We start from the raw sequence: 27025 nt of genomic DNA on the forward strand, positions 1-27025 counted from the left end.
CCTTCTTTCACTTCCCCTCCTCCTCCACCCCTGAAGCCCCCCCCCCCCCGCCCACATACACTCTCTCTCTCATCCAGCCTCATACTCCACTTCCCCCTCCATGTTCTCCTCCTCCCCTCCCCCCCGCCGCTCTCTCTCACTGTGCCCAGTGGGCTGGGCTAGTGACCGTGTGGGTGGCATGGCTGGATTAGCGTGGCACACTGTCTGCTATCGTACGACACTGAGAGGACATGGATGGTTTGAGCCAGACTGATAAAAATGTACAAATAGCAGTGATGTGGTAGGTAAACCAGGAATTGTGAATTTAGGGTCTGCTTTGATAATTCATAGGTCATAAAGGTCAGTGATTCTACATAATATATGTACATAATAGTTTGCCTTTCACAGGTAAGCAAAAAGGTCTATTTGATTGTGAATTGTAAATAATAGACATATTTATACTGTGTCATGTGGAATACTGTCAGAAAACTAGTATGTATATAGGAATAATAAGCATGGTAGTAAATCAACTGTGTTCTCTCTTTTTTGTGTCCTGATAGGCAGCAAGCATGAAGATGGCACCCAGAGTGACTCAGAGAATGGAGTGGGCCTGCGTTTCGCCAACCGCCGCCACGCCCTCGAGGAACGCCTAAAGGCAGCACACGGCCACGTGGGAGGAGGAACAGGAGGGGGGAGCATAACAGTGAGCGGGACCAGGGCAACCAGCTCCCGTACTGCCTTTATGATCGAGTTCTACGACGAGGAAAACCCCCGCAAGCGTCGGTCGTATTCGTTTTCCCAGACTGCACCCCTGCAGGTTGGAGGAGCTGGCGGGGAGGGACTGTTTCCCCAGCCTCCCTCTCATCCCAAGGTGTTCAGCATTTCCACCTCTGCCACTACAGCCTCAGACGCAGGTGACAAAAACGTTGTTTCATTATCTCTATATAGTCTATTATGGGTTTCATAAAGAAAATGTTCGTTAAAATCATTTGAAAAAGAGATAAAATCATGAGATTAAGTGAAAGACACCTTAAAGGCCCAGTCACGTTTGGTTTGACAGTATTTCCCTTGCGGACACTGCGGTAAATCTGTTGATCAGGGGCTTTGCATTCATTCTGTTGTTGGCACATACAGTTGTGAACCTGGACTTTAAATACACAAAAATCAGTTACTATAGCATCTCAGTAATGAAATCCTCTGTGAAAACATGTTATTTGTGTATGTGCTTGTTTTTTTTATTAGTTCTGCTCTATACTTTGCTGCCTCTAGGTAAGGTCCCAGCTCCAATATCGGCTACAGTGGCTGCAGGTGCCCCTACGGCTGCCCGCGTCCTTCTCAAGCAGAGGTCAGAGGACCCGAGTATTGGTCGCAGCTCAGCCAGTACCGGGCTGGCGACCGGTAGCCCCACCAGCCCCAGCGAGGACGCCTCGGTCGTGGGCAGAGGAGCGGGAACTGCTGGTGGGCAAGCAGAGGACGACCACAGCGATAAGGGGACCTACACTATCGAACTGGAGAACAGGAACGCAGAGGAAGAGGAGGCCAGGCGTATGATAGACAAGGTAGGAGTGTTCAGAGATGTTAGCAACTACCTTCGACATGTAGGATCATTTCTTTCTACATCAGCCATCACAATATTTGCCACATTTGTCTTGGCTGCATCTGGAGTCCCAGATTAGACAGAGATTTTCTCTTTTTTAATGTTTTGCTACTAAAAGCAAGATTTTTATTATAAATTTATGCCATTACCACCTCGAATTTGTGATAAAAAAGCTAGTCTTCCCTGCATAACACTGCAACAAAATCCAATTCCCTTTGAAGCTCATTCCCAGAGATGTGAACAGCTACATAAGGATAATGTAATCGCACATTGTCAGTTTTGATAATTGACTACAGTTGAGTAGATTTATATAGACTGTAATCTGCATGAAGCTGGGTATTTTTTGTCTTATTTGTAATTTAAGACATTGCTAAAAGACATAGTTAAAAGAAAAGCCAGTAAAGTTTTCCACAAACCAAGGGAGATTTTCTTTTTCTATTTGTATTGTTCTACAACATAATGCAACTCTGTTTGAATCTCATGTCCAGAGAAGGGCTTTAGTGATAAAAAATAAACTGGGTCTATTACACTAGTTTGCAAGTTCAAATGGAAGTCACCTGGAGTACCGTTATTGCTGCTGTTTTACGGTTGGGTCTTCAAGTTCAGATCACTCTAAACACCTCCAGAAAACATGCAAATACAAAAACTAGTACCTTCTTTGCTTATTTGTAACCGTAAAAGTAGCAAGCAGAACCACAAGAGCAAAATTTAAACATACTCTGCGGTAAATCTAAAGAGAAGAATTTGACCAAGCACAAACAGACCAGTACAAGGTTAATTGTCTCTTTATTACCTGCTTTGTTGGCCCTTTTAGGGTTAGTAAGGTAAGGTAACTCCCTTGAGACTGTTTTGTGTTGTTGCCACTAAAACAAAGCTATAATCTCTCAGTTTCCTTGCTTGACCACCCCTCCAGCCTCTCTGTCCCATTGGTAAACCTAATGCTTCTGTAATAGCCCGTGGAGACTTGCTCCATCAAGCACTGCCCTGTTTTATGAAAGGATGCTCCAGGGAGGCTGAAAAAAACACCATCCATTTCTTACTGCTGCCCCTGTCCTGTGGCACAGCAGTCTTTCATGGTCACAGAAAAGATGTCTAAAAGAGGCAAAGCAATACACTTAGAGAGAGAAGGTTTTATGTTAGTTTCAGGGTGAGATATACTGGCTGAGGCTAAAAATAGTGGAAAAGCTAACATTTCTTTTGACCATCATTATAAGTAGAAATTAAAAAGACTTCCTTTAAAAAGGTACAACAAAAGCAAAGAGTGCTAAACTAGTCAAGACAGAAGTTTACCAGACTTTTTAATTGCCACCTAACAGATTCAGAAGTTGGGACTGGCAGCATATACTTATTCTTAGGAAGTTAAGTGAAGTTAAGTCGCCAAAAAAGATTAATACATAGACATAATTTTTACTTTACTAAATGACATCTCAAAGAGGCACATGTTACTTTAAGTGTTCTATATAGGTGTTATCCTATGAGGAACAGTGATATCATTAGTAGGGTGTATATCAGTGTTAGTCTGAGTGCATTACATCCAAAACTGGAAGTGTTGTTATGCTAATTCCTGTAATTAGCTGACACACTAATTGGCATACTGCTCACAGTCTGTCCGCTCTCGTTCCCTCTGTCTTTTGTAAATAGAGTGTGCGTGTGTGTGTGTGTGTGTGTGATTTATATTTGTTGCCATGGCACTCAACTATCAAGTGCAGATCGGTGCTTTAACTCAACAGCATCTTCTTCTGTGTGTTCAGTTCATCAAGAGAACTGCAGAATGATATTGCAGTAGTGTTTGCATATTGTGAGGATATTTAATTTTCATTTCAGAATAAAGACAAAGAAAATTGGGGAGTATGACAAAATATGCACACATAATGCAATAACATTTCCATGATTATAAAGAAAAATGTCCATGTTATTGTCAGCTTCTGCTTTTTAAAATATCTGTAGGTGTTTGGTGTGCAGCAGAACCAGGACTCCTCTAGTCTCTCAGACCTGAAAGGAGAAGGAAAAGGAAAGGATACAGGAGAGACAGGGAAAGAGGTAGATCATTTTAACAGTTTGTCTTTGAATAGTTGTTGTTTCATGTTTTGTTCTCCCTTGTTTTGTCTCTCTTTCTTTGACTGACTTTGCTCTACCTGTACTGCATTACTAGAAAATAGATGTTGCCCATGGTGAAACATAGGCTAATTGTAAAAACATGACCTCTGCCTCCCAATGTTTCATTTTGCCTCTTAGTGCAGTGTAGTATAACAGAGGTGTGTAAGAGGTAGACGAAGAATCATGGCTGAGTATAATGTGAGTCACCGTCACTCCTGTGGCTTGACCGCTCTACACCCTTGTTTATGGGAGTAGGCTGGTCCTCCCAGAGGCTGACCTAGATCATACTAAGATGAGGAGAGACACGTTCAGCCCTCCAGGCAATTTTATAAGAGGGAGTGGACAGTGTGTATAAGCACTGACAGACTTTCATCAATGCTCATACACACTGTGTCCAAGCCGCCAAGTCTTTTGTGCCATTTAGATTGATGTCTTTTTCAGGAATATACCATCCTTCATTCCTACAAACTATATAATTTCCATGATTATGTATTACATTTCGGATGAACGCATACATGTGAATATCACTCATGATCAGCTCTGTGTATCTTGTGCCACCACTGATTGATTAGTGATCTTTGTTCCAGTTTTCTCACTACTGTGTTCTTCTTGCTTGTCACCCCACCCCCCTCTCGTGTCATGTCAGGCTATTCCTGGTGACCCGAGCTGGGTCTCTCAGTGGGCCAGTCTAGCTGCCAATCACACCAGGACCGACCCAGAGGGCTCAGGAGCAGAAACAGCCGCCTTCCTGCACAAAGAGAGAAGTACATAATAACTTGACACTCACTTGAATGAATAGACCTATAATTAAATGTTTTTAAATACAATATGAACAAAATTTTCCCTTTTAAAAAATCCCCAAAATTAAAAGCATGAACAGTATGAAGCAGCATGTGAAATCACACTTGAATGTGCTTTTAATTCATGTTCAAAAAATCTGGAATTTCAGTTAACTGAATGTGTCTTTTGTTCTCTTGCAGCTGATGCCTTTGAGTCTGGTGCATCCCTCAGCCGAGGTGAATCCTCCTCCAGTCTGACTGACCGTAAGCGCAGGACCCTTCCCCAGCTCCCTGTGGATGACCCCCGGGCTAAATCCTGCACCAAAGGTCTGGGACTGAGGTCTGAGATTGGGGAAAAACAGGACACTGAACCCCAGGAAAAAGAGAACAAGGGAGACGGGGAGTCCCCAACTCCCATGGGCGACAGTGAGATGACCAGTAAACGGAAACAAAGCTCCACCTCTTCTCCTTCTAAGGCTCTTCTCCGGACCTCTGGCAGCAGTGAGCGGAGGAAGAAGTCAGAGGAGAGGAAAGGAGGAGGAGGAGGAGGAGGAGGAGGAGGAGGAGAAGAAGGAGGAGAGAAGTCTGGGAAGCCTCTTGTGCGCCAGGGCAGCTTCACGATTGAGAAGCCCAGCGCAAATGTCCCTGCAGAGCTCATCCCACGCATCAACAGAGGCGGCAGTGGGCGTGAACGCAGTGATTCCGGGGGCAGCATGGATACCGCTACCCTCCTGAAGGACACTGAAGCTGTGATGGCATTCCTGGAGGCCAAGCTAAGAGATGAAAACAAACTAGAGCAGAAAAGTAGTAAAACTGGCATCATCACTCACGGTTCAGGTTCTGGCTTCCCCACTCGGACTGACTCCATCTCTCCTGAGTCAGATGTGGACACGGCCAGCACAGCTAGTCATGTGGCTGGAGAGGCAGAGAGGAAGGCATCAGCCGGTGGCGAACAAAAACGACGTTCCTTCAGCAGCATGCACCGGGAAAAGAGCAACATGAGCACAGCTTCCAAGACCAGTGTCACTAATGCAAGTGCCCGTGAACGCTTGGAGAGGAAGTCTAAAACAAGAACAGTGGAGACGGCGAGCCGGACTGATGCACGCCGCTCTGTTCAGCCATCCTCTGCCACCTCCAGAGCACGCCAGCCTTCTCTGGATCTCACGGATGATGACCAGACTTCTTCCTTCCCCATCTCTGACATCCTCTCCTCAGACCAAGAGACCTACTCTGGACCACTGGGGCATTCCAAACTCGACAGCAGGTCTGCAAAATCCTCCACCTGTGGATCCTCCAAAACCAGCCGCACTCTCCAGGCAGCCACGACCTCCTCCCTGAACAAGCAGGCCTCACTGCCTCAGCCGCGCCCCACAAGAGCCTCCCTTCTCCGCCGAGCTCGGCTGGGGGATACATCTGACACGGATCTAGCTGATGCAGACAGGGTGTCTGTAGCTTCTGAGGTGTCCACTACCAGCTCCACCTCTAAGCCGCCATCCGGTCGGAAGGGACTGTCACGGCTGGACATGCTGGCTCAGCCGCGCAGGAACCGTCTGGGCTCCATCTCAGCCCGCAGTGACTCAGAGTGTACAGTGACCCGGAGCTCTACCTCTTCACCCCGCCTGTCAGCTGAGACTGCTCTGCGTCTCGGCTTGCGCTCATCAACACCAACAGAGAACAGGCTGACGCCCAGGATGAGGGCCAACAGCGTGTCCAAACTGAATGAGACCAAGACTAAAACCACTACATCTGGATACTGCTCGCCCACAGGTGAGCACACCAACTGCATTCTTAATTTGTGTTTTATTAAGATTTTCTCACATATTGTAAGAACAAGGAGAAGAGGGAAATAGTCCAGCAAGGTGTTTTTTCTTTATTTTGCTGATCTTAGTTATCTTCCTATCAGATCTTATTTCTGATAGCATGGTTCTTTGTAAAAATGTAAAATTAATGTGATGGCCAAAAAAGACTACACCATTGCATACCTCATTATGTGTCAGTGTGCAAACATTTGTCTGTAAACATTTTCACTTTGTTGTGACAAACTTGTGCGTTGGTTGTCATCGTCCAGAGAGCTCTCAGCCCGAACCTGAGGGCGGTGATGCGGAGGACGAGCTGATGGGTACTGTACCAGAGCTGTAGAGCCTTGATTAGACAGTGTGTGTGTGTGTGTGTGTGTGTGTGTGCGTGTCAGACCTGGGTCACAGCAATAGAAGTCACTACCACCAAGCTCACCAGGAGAGAAGCAGATCGGTTATTCACATTTAGTGCGTTTTCATTTCAAATTGAGATATCCACCACTTGAAACGGTGACGCATAGGAATCAACAGAAAACAAACTGAAGTATGTTTGTGAGTTTGTGTGTTAAAAAAAACATATACACATCGGATCTTTTACATTTTACAAATTTAAATTTTGCAATGAGATTTTTGAATACTTACATTTAAACATACATTTAAAAGTGTAGTTTGTAGTGTTAGTACATAACATAAAGAAAATTCAGATAGTAAAGTTGACCCAGCTCTAGCATATGTTGCCATGTTAACCATGTGTCTCCTCTCTGACATCCATCAAAAAATGATGTGATGAAGACCCAAATGCTCTAGTTGTACACTCCTACTCTGTCAAAAGATTTTACATTGGAGCTCAAACTTCAAAACTCATGAGCAAATGGTTATGGAACCGTGCCCCACCTTGTGGAGATTCATGGCACTTTCACTTTGTCCTATTTTAGTCTTGAGAGACTGATAGAGCATGGTGTTGTCTCATCACGTGCCGCTACATTAATGCAGCTTTTGTGTGACCATTTTGATGCAGCTTAACATATCCCTGGCTCTGTTAAGGTTATATGTACATTGTTGGATGCTTTTGTATGCTGCTTGGGGCGTGGAGCTTTTGGATAAACTAAAGTCTCATTTTGCTGCCGTTTCTGTTGTTTTCAGTGTGGTTTTATTATCGCTAAAACATTTATGTAGCTGTCCAATGACTTAAGTAAGAAAAAAAAAAAGAAAAATCAAATGCTTTGCTTCACCAGTCATACTTTTTTAATTTTAGCTCAAGAAGGATGTATAGGACATTGCAGAAAATAACATGTTATTGGAAATTAATTTTTATTATCTTTGTAAAATGAAGATAATGATCTGCTGCCTAGGAATACAGATTTACTACATTTACACGCACAATTTTTTTTATTTTTTGTCAGAAAGCAAGATTGGCTGGGGACTGCCTCAGTAACAAAGCTTCTCATGTTCACAAGCTCATTTATTAACTTAACGAATAACAAATGTAACAGAATAAAGTACAGTAATATTGACTCAATGATCATATCGCTTTTCCATTACCTTCACAGTGTCCAGTAGCAGCAGGTGGAGACGTCTGCCGCCGGAGTACGGTTCCACCTCAGAGGAAGAGTTTGGCTCCAACCGGAATTCTCCAAAGCAAGGAGGACGCTCCCACATACGGCCTCATCACCTCGTCCCACATCGCGGCTCGAGACTCAGCACCACCGCCAGCCCAGGTTCCGCCGTGGTGACGGGTCCGGGTGGAGTAGGGGTCAAACACCGCATGAAAGAGCAAGAGGAGTACATCAGGGACTGGACAGCACACAGCGAGGAGATAGCCAGGTATTGATCTGTGCTGATCTGTATGAGATTTATCTATCTATTTACATTGATATGTATGTGATTAAAAGTTATTGTGTATGCAGGTTGCATGTGTTCTTGTCTAAAGTCCTAAAGAACTCCTCCATCTGTCTGATGGTTAACAGGTTGTTCCCATGTGTGCGCAGGATCAGCCAGGACCTGGCTAAGGACTTGGCCATCCTGGCCCGTGAGATCCACGATGTGGCCGGTGAGATCGACTCGGTCAGCTCATCTGGCACCGCACCCAGCACCACCGTCAGCACCGCCGCCACCACCCCGGGATCGGCCATTGACACCCGGGAAGAGGTAGGCCCTGCACGTCCCACGCAGCCGGATATACAGGAGAGCATGAGAAAGGTGCCCGTTTTTCTTCTTCTATCATTGCCTTACTGCGTGTGCTTCCATTGCGCCTTTGCCATCCCTCCTGTGTTGCTTGGATAAAAGTGGCGGCCTCTTTGTTGCTTTGTAGCTTTCATCGGCTGTGAGAGGTTTTCATCCTCATCTGCCCCACTTTCATTCCTTACTTTTACCATGAGAGCATTTACTTATTTTAGTACTTAAGATTAAAATCTGACTGTTTTTGGCTGGACAATTAAAGCTTTAGAGCTGCTTAGCTCTCTGACAGAACTAATTCCTAATTCATTTCTCACAAATCTTTACTTAACTCTGTTAAACAAAGCTGAAATCACACTTGTAACAGTTAACAGTTTTAAATAACAGTTTTTTAATCATATTTCTCTCTTCTATCTCTTTTACATCATTCCCTATTTTTGCCCAGTTGGTGGATCGGGTGTTTGATGAAAGCCTCAACTTCAGGAAGATCCCTCCTGTCATTTCAACCAATAAGGCACCAGAGATCAACGGTAAGCCGGTGGAGCTCCGTCCCCGTGCTCCAGACAGCCTGGAGCCCCGAGCTCTGAGAAGACGCACCTGGAACCGAGAGGAGGTGAGAAGCAGCAAAGAGAGCATGACATCAAAAATATACCAACATGGAGGATCAAATCACCTTCAGGTCGTCACATGTCAAACTTCACACTTTTGTCCCCCTCTGTGTATTCAGGCGGTGTTGGACAGCCTGCTGCTCAATTCAGTTTCTCAGCTGTCCTCCAAGATCAGACACTCTGTCGACAAAACAGCAGGAAAAATAAGGTAATTATACTTTGTGATATTATAAACTTCAGTGAGTATTTACCGTGTATCTATCCCTCTGTGTGCCATTGTGCTGCTTCGTAAAGAGCCACTGTGATGAACATGTGTCCTGCTGTATGTTATTTTTCTCCAGGATATTGTTTAAGGATAAGGAAAGGAACTGGGATGAAATTGAGAATAAACTGCGATCGGAGAGTGATATACCACTCCTGAAAACCTCCAACAAGGTACAGAAACCCGTCTGTCTGAATCGTATTTGAGGATGAGGAAAGGGAAGTATGATTGGGAGCTAATAGTTTGGTTGGTTGTTTTTCCTCTTCTCTGCAGGAGATCTCCTCAATTCTGCTCGAACTAAAGAGAGTTGAGAAGCAGCTTCAAGGTAAAGACACACACCCCTCGAATAATCACATGGTACCTAAACTAGAAACACTTGAACAAGCTGCTGTACACAGTCATGGGTGTTTGATGCGCCATAATTTTATTTGTTTATTTGTGTTCCATGATAGAGGAGAGCATGAATTTTAAAGAGGGAAAGCAGCAAAAGTATGAACTCAGATTTGGGCTGAGATTTCTTTTTTTAAACATCAGCACTACTAAATCTTTAATCCAGAGGTGTGAGAAAGTGTTTTATAGTAGCTGGTGAGTTGTGACTGCCCTCCACTGTTAGGACTGGATTGTGTAAAACCTTTGGTAAAAGCTCTGAATACTTGTCTTCAAATCTTGTGGAAAAAAAAGTATTTCACTCTCAAACATTCATGACTAAATAAGCAACAATTAAAGTAAAAAAAACAAACATCTTATGGTATTCCTTATTAACAGTTTAACACTAAAAAACAGGACTTCCTCAGGACTGTGTGGGTGTACTTTGATCAGATTTGCGTAACAGAAACCAAACAATCCACCAACTGTCATCAGATTCTGATATAAATCTTGCTAAATCCTGATTGGTGCACGGAAGCCTGTTACATTACTTTTTCCTGACTGAGCCATGCCCACTTTGAGCCAGTGAGAACTAGAGAAAAAAAGAAACACAGCACTCTGTCATTTGAAACAACCAAATCTATTCAAACTTCAGTAGCAAATAGTTCATGTAGGATGCCACCACTCAACCAACTAAACCAACAGATAAAATAAGTTTTAAGGGCCTTTAATACAAAGCCAGATTTTAATCCAAAGTTTATTTTACCTGTAAAGATACATTTACTTTTATTCAACGCCTTCCACAATTTCTTCTCTCCTCATTTCTGTCTCAGTGATCAATGTGATGGTAGATCCAGATGGGACTCTGGACGCCCTGGCCAGCCTCGGCCTGACCAGTCCCACCACCCCTACCAAGCCCCAAACCGCCAAAACAACCTCCCCCTCTGCCACGAGCCCTGGGTCTGTGCTCCCAGCCAAAGAATCACTGCCGGGGATCCTTCCTGTGCCCGGAGGATCAACAGCTAGGGTTCAGGCTGCCTGTGCCAGCACAGAGGAGACTGCACGACAACCCAGCGTGGGTCTGGAGTTAACAGGAGTCGGAGGACTGCCCTTCAGCCGCGTGCGGCCAAGCGGGGAGGAGGCCATCGCACAGAAGTGAGCAGAAAGTTTCCCTGAAATCAACATGATGTGAATAAACATGAGTCTGGATTGGAGTGCAGGTAGCTGGTGATCCATGTTCCCAACAATGAAGCAGGTGTATAAGTGTTACCAGACCTGTCAGGAAATGAAGTGCTTCAACTGACCTTTAGACTCCACAGGCTAAACCCCAACTGATGCATCATGGAATACCTTCGAACGGAAACTGACCCATGAATGATTTGGATAGTCATATTATGCGCTTTTCAACAGTACACTGTTCATGCTTACTGGCCAACCTGACTTCCTAATTGACTAAAAGCTGCCCGGCTACCCTCTCAGAGGACAGATCTCTGTGGTTGTACAGTCTCCACTCTCCGCCAGTCTTCTCCTCTTGCCTTCTCCATGTGTCTGGACCCTACCTACACTAAGGACATGCCTTAAAACACATCCTTGATAGTAGCAGCCCCTGTCCCCTCAAATAATATACAACTTTTAAGACTTTAATACAGTTCTTTCAGACAAACAGAATGCATTGTAAAATAACACTTGCAAAATGTTCTATTTACACTATGATGAACTATAACACTCTGCAATGATTTATTAGCTCTTGTTAGTATAAAGAATATTACAGTAGCCTTAAGTAACCACCCTGACACACCACACCGTCATTCAGACATGCTTTATGTCTGAAACTGTTCACACATCAAGCAGAATTGCAGATGTTTAAGATATTTCATAAATCTAACCGTCCATTGGTGCATCTCTCTACTGACTGAAAGGATTTGTGGTGCCTCCTCATCTTTGTGCTCCCTCACCCATTATGTTTTACTCTTCCCTTCCCTTCCTTTCTCTCCCAGTAGAAAAAGTATTACAAAAGGTTTGTCCTCCAGTAGCATGTACAGGACAGAGCTGAGAGCTTTCTTCCTGCAAGTTGGTGTCTGTGTTGATCTTACTAATAGTAAATGGTAGTTTTACACAATTGTAACAGCCTTTGGTAAAACCAATGACCATTTTCACTTAATAGAATCACTTACCAAAATGAACAAGTGTTGTCATATTGCCATCTAAAACAGTTGAGCCATCTTGAAATTCACCTGTTGTGTAAAAGCCTGAGAATCTGTATATCAAATATGGTAGTTCATCTCATATGTTTCACCTTCCTCTGAGGTTCACCTTTTTCTCTGAATGTCAAAACAAGTTTTTGCAACAAATCAAAGATTCTTATTTAAAATAATGAAACACAGTTTAATCATTGCTGCCATATCTTTTTGGCCCATGTGACATGGCCTGTGAGAATCAGTGCCCTTAGCTTTTTACAGTACATCCACTCAAGTGTCCTATAATTTCCAATTGGCTTTTTTCTACTTTTTCCAGTCACAGGGATGTGACTTATTTTTGAACTAGCAATGATGAGCAAAGAAAATAACTGTTTAAACTAAATATTTTATAATATTTAGATACTGGTATAGTAGATATTGTAAGCCTTTTACTTTTTTATGTTTTGAGTCACCTCACAAATTTTTTTATTTTTTCTTTGTCTGGAACTAGCCAGCTTGAGCTCATGTACACAAAACCTGAACATGAATAAGCTGCTGGAATTGATTTTAATTAATGTCTTGTCAAAGCAAACATGGGCAACTTAGGAGGCCTTTTGTGGTTCAAAATGTCTCTTTCAGGAACGTCAGTGAGTAGAAATGAACAGATCTTTGAAAATAGGCTCATCTATTTTATGAATTTCGCTTGTAATACAGCTTCATATCAGTGTATATAGGTGCATTGTTCTATTTACACCAAGGGGAGAAGTTCCAGCTTATTAATACTGTAGAATTGCAAAGACAGTATAGTAAACCTCTTGAATTTGCTGCTTTTCTAGTTACTTTATAGGGACTTACCATTTTCTGAGTCTCTCTTCAGCTTATAGTCTGTGTTCTAGCGTAAAATGACTTTAAAGCAGTATATTAGTACTTAGATACTCTTGCAATAGTGAATTTAGGTACCAGAATACATGTTCATTTCCTTCTCTCTATACTGTACTGTACAATGTTTTTCAATGCCTCAAAGTGCCCATTTTGACTATAGAAGGGCATTGATTAAAAGAAAAAAAGACATAGATGTCTAAAAGAAATTCTCTTATTTTGCACATCAGATTGTGGTGTTTCTTCATACAGAAATAGTGAAGAAGCAGTGAAAGGCTGCATCAAATGTGGTCACATGGTTTGACAAAGAATATCACTTTGCCTGATATCAGAAGCGACTGCCTTGTCTCTCTGGAACTATTCTGTCTGTACAAACGAAGCCTCTAATCGTGTTACTTGTTTTGTTCTTTTTCTCCCCCCCCATCCCTTTTAAAAAAAAAAAAAAAATGAAATTAGGGGACTGTGAATGCTAGGTACATGTTTATTTTTTAAATTCTACATGTGTCATCTGATCTGTGTTTTTTGTCATTTTTGTAAAGAAAAACAAAACACCATTTTATTTATTTTTTTTGTTTAATATTCTGTGGGATGTTTCATGAATTTTATATTTGTTCAACTACCTGCATTGTTTCTTACTGTTAATAAAAGAGAGCCATTCACTTGTTTCTCTCTTTTCATTTACCTGGGCACTAACATAAATCGAACTGCTTTCAGATTATCATGTCTATCTTTTGAAAATTAAAAACTTTGTCCCCTGTACACTGGCAGGCGATGTTACTACTGACAGACAAGGAACCTATTTATTTATTCCAAAACTGGACTACGTAACAACTCTCAGCATGGGCTTGAAAGGCAAAAAGTAGACCTATCTACTCTCTGGGCCATTAATCACATTTGAACTGAAAATGTAGATAACCCAGCTACGTCTTTCTGTTGCCTCAACTGTAAAATATTTGCATGATTAAGTGTTTGAATATTTTTACACAGAGAAATGCCAACCATAGTGTTTGTTATAATGGAAGTAATAATGAGCATATTCAAACTACAGCGTCAGCTAAAAGCTTAGCACAAAGGATCGAATGGCAAGTTCCTACATGATGTGTTAGTGAATCTCACTAATTAAAAACTTAATGTGAGACCTACAGCAGTAGTTCTGACATCTCTGACTGCGGAAGCATTGCTCTTCAACTGCAGTGATTAGATTTCTCTTCACAGCAGTAACAACAGGTCGATTCTGTCTTTCACCTAAATGCTTGCAAAGGCACCAAGGAAACTAGAGTGGTTCGTGAAATCCCAGCAGTACTAAAAAATAAACAACACATTGTTTTTATTTTTTTATAAAAATGCATTAATTAGCAGCCTGGTTTCAGGAATTTTCGATAAAGATGAACAAGATTCTTTGTTGTTGTGAAGTGCATTTTATTATCATTGATGAATATCCAGGTTTTGTTTGACTCTTGTTTCACAAACCGTTAACATTTAACAGTACTGGTTGTCAGACAACATGTGAACAGCGATGGCAGGATGGTCTGTGTTGGGAGTGGGAAGTTAGCCGGGGGGCCACTCCATCCTGCGTCCACCCAGGACGTGGATGTGGATGTGGTAGACCGACTGGCCTCCTTCTGGCCCATCATTGATGACAATCCTGTAGCCTTTAGACAGGCCTGCCTCTTGAGCACACTTCTTTGCAACTATCATCAAGTGGCCCAACAACTAAGAGACAGAGAGAGAATAAATAAATGACAAGGAGGTGAAAATACATATATGAAAACATAATCAGACAATCCCTGGATTACAACACAGTGTAAAGAGACAATAACTAGCCAGATATGCATTAAGACGGCTGTAAAGGGTTCCATCTAGTGGCCACTGACTGAGACAGTTGTTGGACAAATCAGTAAAAGTGGGAATAGGTCACAGTTTACAGTCAATATAAAAGCTAGCCGGTCATACAATCATACTTACTGCAGCATCACTATCCTCCGCTTGTGACAGTTGAACAATTGGCTTTTTTGGGACAACGAGGATGTGAGTGGGTGCTTGAGGAGAAATATCAGGGAAGGCTACACACTGAAATACAAAAGAATGAATCAATAAGAATTTGGAGAGAGAGCTGTGGCTTTGGTTTACACTGAGTGACCAGAAAATTAGAGACATCTACATGATATAATGCTATCTAAATTATATAATATGATTATACATTATTAATAATATAATTAGCAGCCGATATAATCACGCAAATCTCCTACTGTGCGTATGTTGTCAGCCTATATTAGAGGATTTCGCATTTGACTTCCATTTCTGGAACTTATATCAATTTATTTTAATATTAAAACAATCATTTGGTTCGTTTGATCTCCCCTTATCTTAATGTTCTAAACTGTCACTGCTCAAACACAGTGGAGCCTGTGAATCCCTCGGTTGTTATCGTCTGAATATGACTTGCTGGTAACACATGCAGTTTCACATTTTGACGCTTTTATTTGTCTTTACTTCACAAATGTTGATTTCATCATCCGAAACCACAGCAACAACTAATAACTTACATTAAAAACATTTGCTGGGAGCACTGAGGAGCACACCGACTTCACCAAGAGGACTTGGTCATACCTTGGTGGGAAGCCAAATGTCTGCAGATGCCAAGCGGTAGCAAATGTAACATAGAGATGACGAAACATGCAGAACAAAAAAGAAACCGCGGACAGGAACTTGTGCTTTTCACTGATTGTAATGTTTTAAAGCACATTTTCTGTACTCTGTCATGTTAGCCGTTTCTGCAAAGCTAGCGCGGAGCTAACATTAGAAAACGTCACCTGCAAGGCGCAGTATTCTCAAATATGTTTATGAGTGAAACTGTTTAATGCATACCTGGTCATCTTCATAGATTATGTTGGCAGGAATCTCTTTGCGTACGATTTTTCCAAATATCGTGTCCCCGCCCGGCTGGGCAGCCTGCGCTTTAGCCATTTCATCAGCCATGTTGGCGCAGATGAAGCTCCTGCCAGCGCCGCTTTTGGCTCTGTGAAGCCACAGCGAACGCTCATTGGCTAAAAGAACGCGTCATTTTAAAGTCTGCACTGATTGGTCGTGAGCACTTCCTGCATTGCCGGAAGTAAGCAGAGAAGTCAACATGGGGACGCGTTTGAAGGTGAGGATGCGACATGGCTGTGTTTATTAAAACAATAACATTATTAACGCAATGTTTCGTTACAAAAATACATGTTTGCATGTTCTAATAAGAAGATAGCTAAAATGGCTGGAAATTGTTTGTGTCCACTGCCGCGTTAACAGCTGTACAGGTGCTGAAGTTGCTGAAAGTTTAATGTTTGTATAAATGCAGGTCCTAAGCGCGTTTAAAGCGCTGCACAGAACAAGGATGGCTGTATTTAAAGATGATGGTGCAGCACTGACAGGTAAGTTATGTAGTTGGTTGTGTTGATTCCCAGTAGAAGAAAATATTTGGCTATATCTTTGATGGATGCTGTTTACCAACCCTTACCAAACAGTACATAGCTTAATGCATGTAACTATTTTTCCCCTCGCAAAGCTGCAAGGTTAAAGATCAACGAGGAGTTCCGGAAAAACAGAAATGAAACATCAGAAGAAAACATTAAAAAGGTACATTAAAAGTGCAACAGAAAGTGACGAGATTTGTTATGTTATATATAACTGTAAATTTTATTTTGTAATAGGCCTACTTTGTCAGTTATGCATTTAAACAAGTATGTGGACAACCTATTCTATCATCATTGCTATAGAGTCATGGATTGATTACAGAATAGGTCTCCCATGCACAGGCTCAGGGGCTCAATGAGTCAGGAGGCACCTATACCAGGGCCTAGCAGTGTTTCTTCTAGGATGTTTTTTTTCAGCAGCAGGGGCAGGACAAACAGCCCCCCGCGCCTCCCCCTTCACAAAACAAATAAACTAGTATGAAGTGACATTTCTTGTAGGAAAGTCTATTCCAAAGAATTTAGATTTATGTTTAACCTGCAAAAGATGCACACGAAGTACGAAGAGGGGCATTTTACATGATTGTGCCAAGGGGCCCATTGTCTCATAATCTGTCTATGCTCTTTACCCTTCTGCTTTTACAGATGATCAAAATGGGCTCAGATGTGGAAGCTGTTCTTCGAGAGTCAGTGTTACAAATGGAACATGTAGGAGACAATAAACTATGTATGTTATTATTTTTCTCTTCTCCTACTCTTTTTTTCTAAAAAAATGGAACAATGCTAGGATGTAACATGTTTATGTAACGAAAATACAACAGGAATCTTAACTTCTCTCTGACTTATAACATCTTAATGAGATGTACTTGCTAAGTTTTTTTTCTCTCTCTCACTCACAGTGCTTCGACCCAGAGAGAGCCTTCTGCTAGAAAATGTTCCCTATTGTGACCAACCCAAGAAAAAGTCATGACACACCATCTGATTACATCTTTTTCATAAAAAAGAGACTATTATCCATTACCACCTAGTACCCAAACAACATTTCAAGTTGATTTCCTGAACAAAGATCATCGCTACACGGACAAATCCCTGTTTCACTGAAGATCTCATCTGTTTCACTTTATGAAATCTGTGCTTTAAACTGGATGCTGTATAGTATTTTGTTAAATGTTGTGTTTTCATTTCATTTGGAAGTTTTCTGCCTACTTATGACAACTGAAGGAGGAAAATTTGTTGCTACTGAAGAATCTTTTTCATTGTGTTATGATTAAAGAGGTGTATTCCCAAACTGTCTCCGGTTGTATTTATTGTTCAAACCACTGTGGTGGTTGAAGCTCAGGGCAAAGACATTACCTTTACATTTATTCATTTAGCTGATGCTTTTATCCAAAGCGACTTACAATTGCTATACATGTCAGAGGTCGCACGCCTCTGGAGCAACAAGGGGTTAAGTGTCTTGCTCAGGGACACAATGGTAGATGGGTCACAGTGGGGGATTAAGCCCGGGTCTCTCACACCAAAGGTATGCATCTTATCCATTGCGCCATTGCCACAACAAAGACCACAACAAATCCCCATTAAAGGTCTCAAAAAAAAAAAAGTATGGCTGCAGGTATCAGGGTCTCCTAGAATCAATGATCACATTTTATTGGATTCATTCTTTGTATTTTACAATATATTATATCAGTGATACCGTTATGACAGTTTACAGCAGAATAAAGAGTGATATTTTATTTAAATAAAACAAAGACATGTATTTTAACATGTTTGGCATATAACAGATAGTTGAACAAACCCAGGGATACAAGGTAGTTTCATATATGGAAAATTTTTTATTCTTCATTACATTACATTTACTCTGATGTTTTTTTTTTTTTTTTATCCAAAGCAACTTACAATTGCTATATGGAGCAACTAGGGGTGTCTTGTTCAGGAGCACATTGGTGGATTTGTCGCAGTGGGAATCAGACCAAGGTTTCCCAAACCTAAGGTGTGTTTTTTATCCACTGCTCCATCGCAACTCTATTCATGGGACACACGGACTAACAACTACATTCTGTCTATAAATGTAAGTGACTGTGTCCTCAGAATTTTGTAGATATACCGTAGTCAGTACCATGGGGAATAACTAGGGCTTAGAGCTGGTGTTCAAAAGTTACTGAATTGCTTTATAACAAACACCCAATTTGCGAACATAAAAGACAAGAGACAAATTTAATATACTTAATATTTTAAGAGACAAATTTAATATACCCATTAGGAACTGTAAATTAAATCTCTAAAAGTGAAGTGTAAGAGTTCCATGGAGCTAAAAAAAACCACTACATTTCCCACAATGCACATTATAAGGAAATTATAACGTCATTAAAATGCGCCGTTACTCTGGCAACGTTTGCAGTTCCTTCGGCTTTAGCTAGCTTGTCAACTTTGTTTCAAAAATATCAAATCATGCCAAAAATAAGGTGAGCATAATTTTGTGTCACATACACAATAACTTACGCTGTTACTACCGCTTTTGTCTCGTATTTGTCAGCTCAGACACGCTGTGGGAGCTGGCTGCGGCGGAGGTCCGGGAGACTGAAGGCGGGGAGGAGGACGCAGGAGAGACGGTCAGTGAGAGGACCGTGTTCCTGCTGGGGAGCAAGGCTGGGGTATGTTTACCGCCGTGCCAGACCGCAGACATTTATTACTTTATAATGGAAGCTTTCTTGTCTTCTACAGGTTATAGCTAGTACGTTATAACTAGTAAACTCACTTTTGCTTTTTTCAGGGTAAAACGTCCATTCTCCTCAGATGCATCGACAGGTAGTAATCAACTCTCCTCTCAAAATGAGCAAATCTGGCTTTACGATTAAACCAAACCTGCTCTTAACTCTCTTGATATTCTGTATGCAGACTAATGTTAAAGAGACAGTTCACCCAAACTCAATTAAACATGACAGTTATTAACAATAACGCCTTGAGCGTGGAAATTCAATCTTGACCTTTAGCAACATGATGCTTAATCTATAATAAAGCTCAAAGCTGCACTTGATAGTTCTCAAAGCTTTCAGCTGCGCGGTCTTCTTCATAGCATAGAGTTGATTACATGACAAAAAATGACACCTGAGGCAAATTTATTCACTAAAAAAGACAACAAGATTAGGTTGGCAGCACTAACAGATAGTAAATTGTTCTTTTTGCCTAGATTATGTTGTTAACACAACAATGATTCTGTTTTTTTATCCACCAGGGATGAGCCATCCAAGCCAACTTTAGCACTGGAGTACACTTTTGGCAGACGGGCCCGAGGACACAACACAGTAAGGAAGTCCTGGACTCCTGGACATATCTCTTAAATAAAAATGGGACACATAACTGATAATCCTGATGAATTGTGCCTGCCTCAAACATCATATTTTTTATTCAAATTGATAAGAAGGAGCTATGTGAACAATTAACCCTTATAAAGAGCTGCAAAAGACAGTAAATTAAATTACCACCAACTTCAGGTACTCCAACACATTGAACACAGTGCACCAGACTTACTGTGAGAGTTGGTGTATTTAGTGTTTATGTGACATGATGTCTATTTACTCAGGCCTACTGGTTTTCTATTGTTTCAATAAATGCCTTGCTTCTTTGTAGTAAATGCTGCAGAAAATGTATGAATGTGTGTACCATTGCACATAATGTTTAATTATAATGAGATGGTGATGGTTTTCTCTTTCAGCCCAAAGATATAGCCCACCTATGGGAGCTGGGAGGAGGCACCTTTTTGTCAGACCTGGTCCAGATCCCTATCACTCCTGTGAGCATCACGTATGTCACTTACACACAGTTCTCAGGTCTTGTTGTCTTTTTCACAGTTCTTTGTTTTTCCGCTGTTGTGATTTATCTTAGAGTAAGGAACAGTGTCTGACATGTTCTGAATGTGGATATTATTATCATTTATGTTTTCTCTTCAGACTTTTATCTTTCTTCATGCCACTAAAGGAAGGGTGTTTTCTTATCCTCGGTGCTGTACGTTCTTCTATGTATCCGCCCAGAGCACATAGTCCTTACTGTCTTTTCCCAGGTCTCTCTCTGTCATCCTCGTTCTGGACCTGTCTAAACCTAATGCCCTGTGGAGAACTATGGAGAAGCTGCTGCAAGCAGCAACGGCTCAGTTAGAGAAAGTTTCATCCCAGGCACAACAAGCACAGAAGGCCAAACCTGGAGCCAAACACCAGATGCCTGTCCACTCAGCAACACGCGTGTTACCCAAAGACTATCCAGTAATACCTCTTCTCATTACACTAGTCATTATATTAACATAGAAAAGGCTGTCAGTCCAGGGCAACATGTAGTCGCATATGAGAGTTGTGAAATGCATCAACTTAAAACAACTTAAAACAACTACAAATTAAAATTTGAAAATACCAATGCTAACCAACTAAACCAACATGGCGAGAACCAGCTATTTTAGTGTCAAAAGAAAAGTTCAACAAATCTCACCTCACTGTGTGAGTAACAGTAACAAGGTGATTGCTTGTTTTGCCCAGTGCAGACGTGAGATTATACATGTATTTCGAGTTAACTGTGACTCTGTCAACAGGATAGAGAGCTGATCAGTCCCTTTCCTGTTCCTCTGCTCATCATTGGGAGCAAATATGACATATTTCAGGTAAAAGTTACATTGATGTAACTTATCAATTTGCTCACTTCATCTCCTTCTTGGACCCTGGTATAATATGTGTAATACTTTTTCATCTGTGTTGCAGGAATTTGACTCTGACAAGAAGAAAGTGATTTGTAAAACACTGCGTTTTCTTGCCCACTACTACGCAGCCTCTCTTATTGTAAGCGTCCAACATATTTACATTTAACATAACATTTTATTAAAACAAAATGCAAGTAGCACTTTTTAAAATTCATTTTTGCTTTTTATTTTTATTGAATCGATCGGTTCTATCAACTGTTGCTGTTACACTTTCCTGTTATTTCATATTTCTTTCTGTTCCTGTGCCTAATCTTTCCATCAGTTCACTAGCATCAAGTCAGAGAGCCTAATGTCAAAAACCAAAAGCTTCTTCTCCCATCTGGCTTTCGGTCTGGACAGAGGGTGAGGAGAAAAACACAGCATTGTACACTAGTTCACACTGATACAAATAGTTGTAGTGAACAAGGACTTGGACTGGCGTTCTGTAGTTTCTTAAAAACACAATTACCTTAGTGTTATCACTAATACTTTCCCAATTGCATTTCACTCATGCTTTACTAGGACTATAAGAAATAATACACACTTCAATTTTTCTCAAACATTTTGTGCATGTGATCTATAGTCTATTTATAAGAGCTTTTCAATGTTACTGTACTGTTGATTTAATGCTTTGGTTTAAATTGTGTTTTGTCTTGTTTTTATCAATGTTTTATCAGGAAAACTTTGTCCTGTGACTCCACCAAGCCTCTTGTCATTCCAGCAGGCTTGGACTCTTTCAGTCAAATAGGTGAGCACAGCACCACTTGGTGACCAAAAGCAGTAAAGCATTTAAATGGTATTTAAATGCTATTGCTGTGTTGCAAGACATGCAGCTGATTTAGAGACACCTTCTCCCTTGATATTTGTTGATGTGAACAGGATTGTGTGATATTGTGTTTAAAATCATACCCCATTGCTTTAGGTTCCCCTCCTACAACTGATGTGGACATTACTTCTCTGCATGCCAAAAACCCAAAGGACCTCTGGAAGAAAGTCTACGAGCATGTCTTTCCCCAAGAGGTAGTTGAATCACTAGTGGCATCTTTGTCTTTATTCGTATTGCAAAATTTAATTGGACATCATATATCACATTGATTCACATTCACATCACACACATTGATTGTGTGCGTACGTAAAATGCAGCATTTTACTGTCCTGTTTTCTTTTTCTTTGTTTTTAGATATTAACACTAATAACTTAGAGTGCTCTTTTGATTGTACCATCTCACACGGCTGATCCTCATTTAACAGAGCCGAGTAGAATTACAAGGATTAGCGTCCCTGTTTTGTCCGCTGTTAACTTGTTGACAGGGCCCGCTGTCAACCGCTTTTACCAGAGTTTGTAGCGTGGACAATCTGGATTTACAGTGACGACTGTATCTAAGGAAGGGTTAGAGTCCTTAAGTGTTTATAAAGTGCAATTTATACTTCTGCGTCAAGAGTCCCTAAGTGTTAAAGGGTTAGAGTCCCCTTAGGGTTAGAGTCCCTAAGTGCTAAAGGATTAGAGTCCCCTTAGGGTTAGAGTCCCTAAGTAACTTGTTGACAGGGTCCCGCTGTCAACCGCTTTTACCAGAGTTTGTAGCGTGGACAATCTGGATTTACAGTGATGACTGTATCTAAAGAAGGGTTAGAGTCCCCTTAGGGTTAGAATCCCTAAGTAACTAAAGGGAGGATAGACTGGGAGATGGGGAATCAAAGGAGGAAAATAAGCAAAGGTGGGAGATCTGCCTGTTTATTTTCTATTTAACTTTTAAACTTTTTTATATTTCCCTGTTGCTTTTATGTTTTATGTAAAGCACTTTGAATTACCTTGTTGTTAAAATGTGCTATACAAATAAACTTGCCTTGCCATTTCCTTTTAGTAAGGACATCTGTAGTCAGTCCAGTTTAATGTATTTCTGTCCATCTAACTTTGTCTTTGCAGAATACCAGTGAGCAGAGGGAACTAAAGGATCCAGCCAAAGATCCACAGTACAGTGAGCCTCAAATTGATGCCATGAGGGCCCAGAAAGACCAGGTAACACATCTTGACCAATCACATGCATGCATTATACTACTTGCACATGTGTGAATACTATTGCAGATAACATGATTCTGGACAGACTGTGCCACTGCAATCAGTGTCGTGATGTATGTAGTGTTGTAGTACTCGAGACCGATCTTGGTCTTGAGACCAGTCTTAAGACCACAGTTTGATGGTCTTGGTCTTGTCTTGGACTCGACTGCATTTGTACTCGGTCTTGTCTTGGTCTCGGACCTAAATGTTCTTGCACCATGCACTTAGACCATCCGCTATAGATCATTTAAATAGGGCCTTTAGAGTTAAAGGGATAGAAAGTGACGGCATTCAAATTCACTTTTTGTTTAAATCAGCGAGTATTTTCTCACGGTACACTAGCTCTCCGTTTTGGGTGTGCTCTTGGAAAAAATCATTTTTTTCTACACAGTCCTGGGTCTGTAAATGGTAAACAGAAAAAGTGGCCTGGACCTTCACCACAAAATTGTTCCGACCAATCGGCAACAGGTGGCGTGGAGTGATAGGAGAGAGAGTTCTATACACCGGCATATTTGAAAGTGCTGGACTCCATGTACTGTGAAGTAGGAGAGTATAAACAAGTTATATGACCAGGAAAGGGCGAAGGTGTTCCAAAGCTGGAGAAACCTCTGAGATTTGAAATTTAGCATATGCTCCAGAGTGCACAAGATTTTTAATAATGGTTATTTAGAAAATTTTATTTTCTATACAATATGAGTACCTTACTTCGGTTTAGTGAGGTCACAAATTAAACACATATGGAAGCGGTTGTTGCGCTTCCGCTGCTTAAGCTATGTTAAATTAAATAAGAATAAGTAAAAATAAATATACTTCATTAGAGAGACTTCTTCACTCTGCACTCTGCTCCACACCTGTCTTAAACAAGGGTAATGTTCCAGAGTAACCATTTGCTCTTCAATAACTTGTATGTAGTAGTATTTATGTCATGCTCTAAGAGGCTGTAATATATAATGTGGTTATAACTTCAGAGATAAGTACTCTCTCTGCCGGCCTTGAACTTTAGTAACCTGGTGGAGTCATACTGTTATCACTGACTGAGTCTCACCTGATGCTGGTCATCTTGCTCTGCCATTGGGCAGCAAATCATGTAATTGTTCTGGGTAACCAATAAGAGGAAAGGGGTAAAGGTTTATTCCAACAAGTATAGAGAAAGGTTTTGAATGCCTTTTTGCATATAAGGGCAGATTGTAAATTGATATCCGTCATGCAAACTGGATTCCTGTCTTGCTAAGAGATAATATTATTCTAATCCACATGTCAGAGCTTGTGTACCTTCGGTCCCAGTTAGTGCCTCTTATCATTATCATCTGTTTCTCTGGAAGATAAATCCCTGTCATGTTGCAAAAATCCAGAAGGTCATTTAACAGCAGTTAAGCAACTAGTATCGCAGTTTTCAATCTATATATTTTTTTTTCTGGCTGCTGTAAGGTTTACTATTTTCCAATCCAATAAAGATCATTTCCAGAGTCAACCAATCTCCTTACTTGAAAGGCCCAAACTGAGACTAGTGTGCACCAAAAGGTGCCTTGTGGAGTTTTATTGTAAACAAACAAAAGTTATGTTTATATTCGGTGTTACTCACCAAAACACATTGTATGTGTATACTGCACTGTTTACATACATGTTTACAAGCAGCCTTCTTCTTTCCTGCCTTTGCTGTTGCATTACTGCTACCTGTAGATTTGTGAAATAGTGTGACACCATTGGCAGAAATGTCTATTGCCTCACCTAGGGCTTAACAATTCATCGAAATTCTATCATAATCGAAACTGCAATATGGATACTGGAATTTTCAAAATGAAAAGTGAAATATTTGTTAAAGGTGATATGTGTGTCAAAATACCATTTTAAATTAAATATTGTTGTGCCGCAGAGATGTCGTGGCTTGCACAGCATATGCTAGAGACTTAAAAAAACATCTTTGTTTGGTACAGATCCCCGCAAATATCACACCATATATATATTATAAAATGTTTTTCAATGAAAATGAGAATAATTATGTAAAAATGATCCACTAGTATTGCAAATCATATCGCAATTGCTAAATCAGTCAAAATAATCGCAATTATATATATATTTTTAAATCGTGCAGCCCTAGCGTCACCTGTGTGCACGTGTGCGTTCTTGTTACAAAACGGGATCCACTCATAAAAATTGCTCCATAGTGCTACTAGTGGTCAATAACTCCCCAGCTTACATTTAAGTGAACATTTTTATATTAATAATATAGTATTATACACCCTTTAAAAGATGTTAACCATAAGGTCACAGCTTACCTTACTAAATGACTACTATAGTGGTACTATACATATTATAAACAGTAGAATGACTATATCAAAAATAACTCAGAAGAGTAGAGAAAATTGCAGATTTCTGGGTTACAATTATCTGACAAAATCATTACTGCATATAATGCAGAAACTGAAAGAGGTTTTCAACATTTCTGTGGAATCAGAGTTCTTCATTACATAGTGTTAGTCTGCAAACCTACTTTTCCAAATCTAAAATAACTGGGGAAAAAATAGCCCAGGTGACCTGACTGACTTTTGATGAAGCCTGAATTAATGTTTGATGTTTGGAGTCCTTGAACTGTTTGGATATACTGCAGTGTTCATCGAAATGTGTCACATGCTGCTGATAACATAATTTTATCTGTGCCCCCTATCTACATGTGTTTGACTGTGGTGGAGAACGGCACCTTGTTTACTATTACGAGTTAGCATTTTAGTGTTTATTCATTGCAACTTTTTCATTGTACTTCATTAACATGGAAAAAGTGTAATCTTCTCTCTTTCTGTGCGCATGTGTCTTTCAGGAGTTGGAGCAGTATAAGAGGAATGCAGCGAAGTCATGGAAAGGACTGGAGCTGGAGACATGAGAGATAATCAGCTTTATGGTCACACGCATCACATTAATATTAATACAGTATATATTTTGCATTATTTATTTCCTTTTGTGTCATTTCCTTTTTTACTACTTTGTAATTCGTACAACTTGTATAACTACAGATGTTTTCTCAAAAAATTTCAAACATAACAAAACTATTTGTATAACGATGATAGTGTATTATAAAAAATAAACAATTTTACATTATTACAATAGGCATCACTTTCTATTCATGACACATTACACTCACAATGTTCAAACAAAGGACATGAACAGTCTTCTGCTGTTCAATGATATACAGCAGTCCATTACTCAGTTTCGAATCAAACTGGCCTTTTCTAATTAAAGCTTCAAGTTACATGTAGTTTACATGTATCACTTTCTGTATATTTTTATATAAAAATCATTAATTTGACATTAGTTCAAATATATGTTCTACTCTAAAACTGACTTTTTAAAGTATACAGGACCTTAGGTTGAATCTTTGCGGTCTGTCTCTCTCGTCGAGCCCAATCAATGTTAAAGCAGCAGGTTGATTTATGGTGCTTTTTAGTTGTAGGACCACTCAGTGGTTTAGCTTAATTACAATGGGTGTATCCCAGCCAGCATAGATTAGTCCTGTTGTATTGTACACCTTGCACCCTGAACTAAAAACAGAAGCTCTCATCATTGCTGTGAAAACGTTATTCTGTTAAGCTTTATCGTAAGTGCATACACAGAAATATTCCTTGAATGTCAGAGAAAAGGGTTTAGTGCAAACAGAGATGATACGTGTTAGCAGGAGCCACAGTGCTTTAGTACCTCACCTTCTCTGAATAACAAGTGGTGGAGTATATATACTCCAGCACTGTACTTAAGTACATTTTTGAGGTACTTTACTTGAGTATTTCAATTTTCTGCTACTTTATACTTCCACTCTACTACAATTCAGGGGGAAATGTTGTACTATTGTTACCCCCTGCATGTATTTCATATCTTTAGTTACTAGTTACCTTGCATACAAATATAATACAAAATATAATCAACAAATACATTATGATATATTATTATAGGTAAAGATAAGGCCTACTTACAAGCTACTCAGCAGTATATATATGGAAAAAAGGAATAAGTCCCACCTTTACCAGCTACAACATTAAAGTAATGCACACATTAATACGTATGGGCCATTCAGCATTTTTGTATTTAGTTCTTCTG

At 40.5% G+C, this 27025-nt stretch overlaps 4 protein-coding genes across 9 annotated transcripts in view; 3 read left to right on the top strand and 1 right to left on the bottom strand.

Moving 5' to 3' along the window:
- Window positions 1-10878, top strand: part of cep170aa (centrosomal protein 170Aa) — a 41443-nt gene extending 30565 nt beyond the window's left edge. For 3 of the 6 annotated variants that reach the window (XM_046070085.1, XM_046070087.1, XM_046070088.1), the window contains exons 11-22: window positions 540-893; window positions 1249-1538; window positions 3524-3616; window positions 4320-4437; window positions 4654-6219; window positions 7799-8072; window positions 8216-8447; window positions 8869-9036; window positions 9151-9239; window positions 9373-9466; window positions 9567-9618; window positions 10493-10878. In XM_046070085.1, coding sequence (XP_045926041.1) covers window positions 540-893; window positions 1249-1538; window positions 3524-3616; window positions 4320-4437; window positions 4654-6219; window positions 7799-8072; window positions 8216-8447; window positions 8869-9036; window positions 9151-9239; window positions 9373-9466; window positions 9567-9618; window positions 10493-10818 — 3656 coding nt within the window. In that variant the 3' untranslated portion in view covers window positions 10819-10878. The remainder of the gene's footprint in view (window positions 1-539; window positions 894-1248; window positions 1539-3523; window positions 3617-4319; window positions 4438-4653; window positions 6220-7798; window positions 8073-8215; window positions 8448-8868; window positions 9037-9150; window positions 9240-9372; window positions 9467-9566; window positions 9619-10492) is intronic. The other 3 variants (XM_046070090.1, XM_046070089.1, XM_046070091.1) reach the window with 3 other exon arrangements.
- Window positions 10879-14113: 3235 nt separating this feature from the next.
- Window positions 14114-15744, bottom strand: hint1 (histidine triad nucleotide binding protein 1). The gene is made up of 3 exons (XM_046070093.1): window positions 15584-15744; window positions 14681-14785; window positions 14114-14428 (listed from the first exon to the last, which is right to left on the bottom strand). Exons 1-3 carry the CDS (start codon window positions 15692-15694, stop codon window positions 14264-14266), a joined length of 381 nt encoding a protein of 126 aa, XP_045926049.1. The 5' UTR covers window positions 15695-15744; the 3' UTR covers window positions 14114-14263.
- Window positions 15745-15781: 37 nt separating this feature from the next.
- On the top strand, window positions 15782-17455 carry lyrm7 (LYR motif containing 7). Its single transcript, XM_046070094.1, has 5 exons — window positions 15782-15863; window positions 16056-16128; window positions 16263-16333; window positions 16813-16894; window positions 17067-17455. Exons 1-5 carry the CDS (start codon window positions 15846-15848, stop codon window positions 17135-17137), a joined length of 315 nt encoding a protein of 104 aa, XP_045926050.1. The 5' UTR covers window positions 15782-15845; the 3' UTR covers window positions 17138-17455.
- Window positions 17456-18503: 1048 nt separating this feature from the next.
- On the top strand, window positions 18504-26038 carry dync2li1 (dynein, cytoplasmic 2, light intermediate chain 1). Its single transcript, XM_046070092.1, has 13 exons — window positions 18504-18629; window positions 18701-18818; window positions 18938-18972; window positions 19400-19469; window positions 19880-19968; window positions 20225-20423; window positions 20744-20812; window positions 20910-20987; window positions 21171-21250; window positions 21565-21635; window positions 21810-21907; window positions 22811-22903; window positions 25758-26038. Exons 1-13 carry the CDS (start codon window positions 18616-18618, stop codon window positions 25818-25820), a joined length of 1077 nt encoding a protein of 358 aa, XP_045926048.1. The 5' UTR covers window positions 18504-18615; the 3' UTR covers window positions 25821-26038.
- The last annotated feature ends 987 nt before the right edge of the window (window positions 26039-27025 follow it).

The sequence above is a fragment of the Micropterus dolomieu genome, linkage group LG15, assembly GCF_021292245.1.
Source record: "Micropterus dolomieu isolate WLL.071019.BEF.003 ecotype Adirondacks linkage group LG15, ASM2129224v1, whole genome shotgun sequence".
In the NCBI taxonomy this organism is placed as follows: domain Eukaryota; kingdom Metazoa; phylum Chordata; class Actinopteri; order Centrarchiformes; family Centrarchidae; genus Micropterus; species Micropterus dolomieu.